We start from the raw sequence: 6460 nt of genomic DNA, 5'->3' as shown, positions 1-6460 counted from the left end.
ATGTATATATATATATATATTCTTTTACTTGTTTCAGGTGTTTGACTGCAGCCATGCTGGAGCACCACCTTGAAGGGTTTTAGTCAAACAAATCACCCGCAAGACTTACTTCTTCGTTTTTAAGCCTAGTACTTATTCTATCAGTCTCTTTTGTTGAACTGCTGAGTTATTGGGATGTAAACACACCAACACTGGTTTTGAAGTTGTGAGGGAGGAACAAACAAAGACATGCACATATATATTTATACAACAGGCTTCTTTCAGTTCCTGTCTTCCAAATCCACTCACAGGGCTTTGGTCAGCCTGAGGCTATAGTAAAAGACACTTGCCCAAAACTCACACAGAGACTGAACCTAGAACCATGTGGTTGGGATGCAAACTTCTTACCAGATAGCCATGTATGTGCTTCTGTGTGTGTGTGTCCTTCAGGAATCATCTAACCTTGTCCACATGATAACCTAACTTCTCCACAATGACATGAAGATAGGTGCCTTTAGCACTTTCTTTGATGATCACAGACTTCATCGTTAAGCCCTTTTCCATGTCCCATTGTTCTGAGAGAGGAGAGACGGTATTGGCATGTTTCACCCAAAAACTGAAGAATCTGAAATAAAGAAGAAAGGACGTTACACAGAATAATGAAAACATAACAATGGTTCTGCCATAATGTGCAAACCAGTTGGGAAAAATTTTACCAAAATCAATTCACAGAAAACCAAGAAATCCTAAATTTCACTCCTAAGCTATTAGCATGGTTCTGGGTGTACATATAAAGTAAGATTTAAATCCAACTCGGAGAAATTTGTGAGTGTGTGTGTATGTTATTGCTATTCAGCAGAAGTAACAGTGTGACTCAAAGGTCAAGAGTTTTGAGTGTTAGCACTTATCATATCACTAACATATGAAACACTTAGGCTTTGAGTCATTCTCTTACTTCTGCCAAATAATAAAAAATATATATATATACTTATGTTTTGAGTTCCGCTTTTTCTGATTGCATCGCCAAGCCTATATATGTATAAAATTTTGATTCTTAAATTAAAGAAGGTCGGTGCCTATAAATATTTTGGGCTTTTTTTAGACTGAGGGTTAGGGACAACATAGTGTGTTATAGAAAACCCCTTCAATAAATTCCGTTTGACTCGTGCTGAAAAGTGAACAACAAAAGATGGTATTGCTGCAGTTTTCTATCTAAAATTGGTGCTTACAATGTCTAATAGTAGTTACACTAATATCTTAGCAGAATATTTACCTATAACTAATCATGTTGTTTTAGTTAGACATTCAGGAATTTGTTGTGTTTGGATTCTTCTAGTCTGCAGTTAGTGGCCATGGATATATTGCCTGCCAAGGACCATTACCCAACACAGTTGCAGATTTTTGGCGAATGATAATGGAACTAGATGTTGAAACTGTTGTGATGGGCTGTAAGGAAGAAGAAGGTAACAAGGTAAAGTAAAATTCCAATCTCTGTTCTATATTGTTGTTGTTGTTGCATGAGTAAGGTGCTAAAATCAGGAACATTTTCATTGAACTCCACTCAACTACCCAACGTGAATGGTAAGCTACTCCTTGTTTTGGGAGCTTTTGAATTTGGTGTTTTTGAAGGCAGTTCTCTGTGTCCTTGCTATCAGCATGCTTATCTTGCTTGTATGAAAATGAGATGAGAGAATTGGTGTTGCAAATATCTAGTCCTACAGATGCAAGCATGGTTGTCTGGTTCGGAAGTTTGCTTTCCAACCATATGGTCTTTAGTTCAGTCTTACTGCACAGCACCTAAGGCAAGTGTATTCTTCTAATAGATTCAGACTGACCGAAGCCTTGTGAGTGGATTTGCTAGATGGAAACTAGTAAATGTGCATGCATATTTGTGTGTTTGTGTACACATACCCTTCTCTTGACATCACATGATGGTTGTAAACAAGCACCACCGTCATAAAAAGCAATGTTGTTCATTTCCAGTCATCCATGGGGAAAATTACCTTGCCTGGAAAGGAGTGAAAGTGACAGGTGTAGAAAATTTGCCTCAACAAATCCCATCTGACCCACGCAAGCATGGAAAAACGAATGTAAAATGGTGTGGAAGAAATGACATAACTAACTTTGATCCTTATCTAATCCCTTGATTTCTCATCTTCTCTGGATTCATTTCTTCATTCTGTCTGCCCATCATCCTTTTCATCATTAAAATTTCAGTCAGTTTCCTCTCTTTCTTTCTTTACAGCCAAAATGTGAGCGATATTGGCCTAAAGACAGTGAAACCAAGTTATTTGGCAACATTGAAGTTAAATTGGTAAGTACTGTCTCCTCTGTCTTGGCTAAGGGAAATGGATTCATTGAATCATTTCGCATTGGATGGAATACTTTGTGGTAATCAACATTAAGTGGAGAGAAAATGCAAACGTTATCAAATTGTTAACCCAACACACTAAAACCTTAATGCTATTCTAGAGCATTCCATCTAATAAAATAAGAATTAACTAAGCCTATGAGGGAGCTTCGTGGAGGCACGTGGCTTAGTGGTTAGGGTGTCAGCATCATGATCGTAAGATTGTGGTTTCGATTTCTGGACCAGGCGACACATTGTGTTCTTGAGCAAAACACTTCATTTCACGTTGCTCCAGTCCACTCAGCTGGCAAAAATGAGTAATGCTGCAATGGACTGGCGTCCCGTCCAGCTGGGGAACACATACGCCATTGAAACCGGGAGACCAGGCCCATGAACCTGGCTAGGCTTTAAAAGGGCACATTTATTTTTATTTATGAGGGAGTTTCAAAATGGTCACTTCACCTGTTAGAAGTAGTGCCTAAATTACTACTTATCAAACTTTACTATCTGAAATGAAGAACATGCTGTAGTTTTAAATAATCTGCTCCTTAAAAACTAAAAAAACATCTTAGGATTGTTAGTCACACTTGAATGCTTTGAGCATAAAACTACTCAATCAGGAGTATATATGTACAGTGGTGTATGTGTACATTTGTCTCTGCCTGATCTTTTCTTTCTCTGAATGTGTAACTCTGTGTCTTTCTATATTTATAGTATAGATCAGGTAAGTATACACCTGTATGAGTTCAACTGTTACAGGTGCAGCCAAGCAAGTTTCCACATACAGACATTTGCCAAAGGCTCACAGCCCCTTCATCTTGTTGTTGTTTGTTAATCCTCAGGTCAATGAAATCAAGCACTCATCCGACTTCATTGTGCGCCAGATGACCGCTACACAAGGGGACACTGTACAACATATCACCCAACTTCATCTCGCTGAATGGCCTGACCATGGTGTGCCAGATGTTGAGGACCAAACTTCTATCTTGCAGACCATCCAGATGTTAGGAGAACGAGTGAGGCCACATGTTCCAGTGGTTGTCCATTGCAGGTAACTAATATTTGTTCGACTTCCATGAGCCAGTGATCAAAACACACAGGCATTTTAGCTTGAAAAGTAACCCCTTTTACTGAGGTTTAAAATGCAACACCTGTTGACAAATCCTCGAATTAAACCACAGTTGGTGGGGCCTAAACTGTAACCGTGGGGACACATGGCTTAGTGGTTAGGGTGTTGGGCTCATGATTGTAAGATTGTGGTTTCAATTCCTGGACTGGGGCAATGCATTGTGTTCTTGAGCAAAACACTTTATTTCATGTTGCTCCAGTCCACTCAGCTGTAGAAATGAATTTAGCCTGGAGAGGGATGGGCTCCATCAGGCTTTCTCATTCTAAATACGTTGCATGGCTGCAGCACCGCAAAGACCTCCAGGGGATTTAGGGACTTATCAATTGCAAAATTGCAACCCTTGTTGCTAATACTTATTTGAGAGGTATTCCTGAAATCCAAAACCTCTAAGGTGAACTCTGAAATATACCTTTTCGGTGGAGCTAGTAAAATTAAGCTCTATTTGTGGAGGATATAAAGTTAACCCAGTTAATGAGGGAATGAAAAGGCCACCTTGAAGCTGGGGCTCCCAGATTACTTGCTCTTTGTTTTTTGTATTTTTTCTTTTAATTAGGAAATAATTTAAAGTGGTTAATGATAGTAATATTAATTTGACATGTGAATGACTGAAAGAGATTAAAAGACATGATGATGCATGAAGCATATCTATCTTTCTGTTCTTTGACACTTTCTTCTTCCACTTCTTCTTCACTTAAAATGCTGTTTCTATGATATATTGTCTACAGTGACTTTGATCTGTGCTTTCTCTTTTTCTTGCTTTTAGTGCTGGCTGTGGACGAACCGGAACTATTTGTGCCATAGATTATGCTCAGAATCTGCTGAAATCAAATGTGAGTATTAAAAATTAGGATATCTTTGGTACACTCTTTTTATTTACTCTTAGAAAATGTAGCTCAGCTGACACAGGAATCAGAAATAACTCAGTAGGAGAGGCTGCAATTTTGCAGTTTTTAACTATATGTATCTGACCACAGACACATATAATTTACCCTTCCATAACTTACCCTTTCTTATCACATATCTCATCATTCACCTGTAAATCATCCTTGTCACTGTCCCCTTACTTCTCATTCCTTTGTTACTCACACCCAATGCTCATGCTCCACTTCACCATATTATGCTAATAATGTGACTCAAACTCACAGTGGATCTCTTCAGCTCACCACACATTGCTTCCAGTATAACTAGAGATGCCGTAGGATCTATCAGACCTTTTTCCCAATGCACCACCATCCCTCTCTCAGCTCTTCCACCCTTGTTCTCTCACCATCTTGAGGTATACACCTAAGAGATTTCATCAGCAGGCCTACTTGGACCTCATACACTCCTATACTTCACACTGACCATTTGGTATGACATCCATCATTCACTATCAACATTTATCTGCCTCATGCAATTGACCGTTCTCTCACCGCTATCCTCTCTCTCCCTGATACTGCACCTAGTGCACTCTAAGTGTAGGTGTTTTGAGGATCCTTTAGTCTTGTTGCAGACATAACAACCTCTCTTTCATGCTGGTGCCACAAAAAAAAAATGTACCTAACACACTCTGTAAAGTGGTTTGTGTTAAACCTTCCCTAAACAAGCAAACACAAGACTTACAAACAAAGGGTGATGATTTTCTGAGGTTGCAGAGATCACCGTTGTTCTTGTGGAACAGTTGTTAGTCAGTGACTTAAAAAAGAAAACATAGGTTGGAAGGGAATTCTTTGTTTAGGGGTGGCAGGAATGGGCATAGTGGTCAGTAAACAGTGTAGGGAATAAGATGAGTAAAGATAAGTGTATCGACATGAGAATAATTTACTCTGAAGAGCAGAGGTCATTATAGCAAAGGCAGTGAGAAAATAGCTACATTTATTGTAGACGAGAAATTGAATTATGTTGGACTGCAAATTTATACCAGTAGATCAATTGACTTTTTAAGACTGGATTTTATCCATAAAATCTGACACTTGCCAATAATAATGTATATTATCAAATTCTCAGCTAGTTATACAATGCCCTATTAAACTAGTCATCCATGTTCATTCTATTAATATTGCTACTATTGAAGTCAACGATCCTGCAGAATTGTTGGCATGCTGGACTAAATGCATAGTAGCATTTCTTGTGGCTTTATGTTTGAGGTCAACTTTGATAAAATAAGTACCATTGGAGTCAATGTAATTGACCAGCCCCCCCCCCTCCCAACAGGCTTCATGCCTATAGAAGAAAGAAAAAGATATTGCTTTTATTTCAGTGTTGTAAAGTGGAACTATTTTATCTTAAATTCTCCATCAATTTTACATTTTTTATTGTCTCTTTGCAGAAAATCACTCCAGACTTTAGCCTTTGTGAAATTATTAAATTTATGAGAACCCAGCGACAGTCAATGGTTCAAACTCCTGTAAGTATCTTTCCTCTTCTGAGATTAATGTTACTGCATCTAGCATCATATCTCTGTCTGAGGCAATCTACTGCCTCACTCTGGCACTTCATTGGTTATGGCAATGATGAGCGTTCCAGTTGATCCAATCAACAGAACAGCAATCCACAGACAAGCATACCCTTAACGTATATCTCAGGGAGATTCAGTGTGACACAGAATGTGACATGGCTGACCCTTTGAATTACAGGTACAGTTCCTTTTTGTCAGTTGAGTGAACTAGAGCAACGAGAAATAAAGTGTCTTGCTCAAGGGCACAACGTGGCACCAGGAATTGAACTCATGATCATTACGATCGTGAGCCAAATACCCTAACCACTAGCCCACATACCTTCACTGACTGTCATCATATTATCTGAGATAATCTCCTGCATTTAACACCATATATCTGTGATAATCTCTTGCAGTTAACATATATCTGTGATAATCACCTGCATTTAACACCATATGTCTGTGATAATCTCTTGCATTTAACATCATATCATCGTTTAACGTCCGCCTTCCATGCTAGCATGGGTTGGACGATTTGACTGAGGACTGGTGAAACCGGATGGCAACACCAGGCTCCAATCTAATT

At 38.9% G+C, this 6460-nt stretch overlaps 1 protein-coding gene across 2 annotated transcripts in view; it reads left to right on the top strand.

The window, feature by feature from the left end:
• Positions 1–6460, top strand: part of LOC106883248 (tyrosine-protein phosphatase non-receptor type 12-like) — an 82034-nt gene that overhangs the window by 64842 nt on the left and 10732 nt on the right. For both annotated transcript variants that reach the window (XR_008265150.1, XM_014934181.2), the window contains exons 4-8: positions 1316–1450; positions 2225–2293; positions 3172–3380; positions 4222–4288; positions 5767–5844. Coding sequence is in view for 1 of the 2 variants with exons in the window: in XM_014934181.2 (XP_014789667.1) it covers positions 1316–1450; positions 2225–2293; positions 3172–3380; positions 4222–4288; positions 5767–5844 (558 nt within the window). In the remaining variant the exon portion in view is untranslated. The remainder of the gene's footprint in view (positions 1–1315; positions 1451–2224; positions 2294–3171; positions 3381–4221; positions 4289–5766; positions 5845–6460) is intronic.

This window comes from Octopus bimaculoides, chromosome 11, assembly GCF_001194135.2.
Source record: "Octopus bimaculoides isolate UCB-OBI-ISO-001 chromosome 11, ASM119413v2, whole genome shotgun sequence".
NCBI classification, from domain to species: domain Eukaryota; kingdom Metazoa; phylum Mollusca; class Cephalopoda; order Octopoda; family Octopodidae; genus Octopus; species Octopus bimaculoides.
The sequence above is the reverse complement of the archived record's forward strand: the minus strand, read 5'-3'. Positions and strand labels throughout refer to the sequence as shown.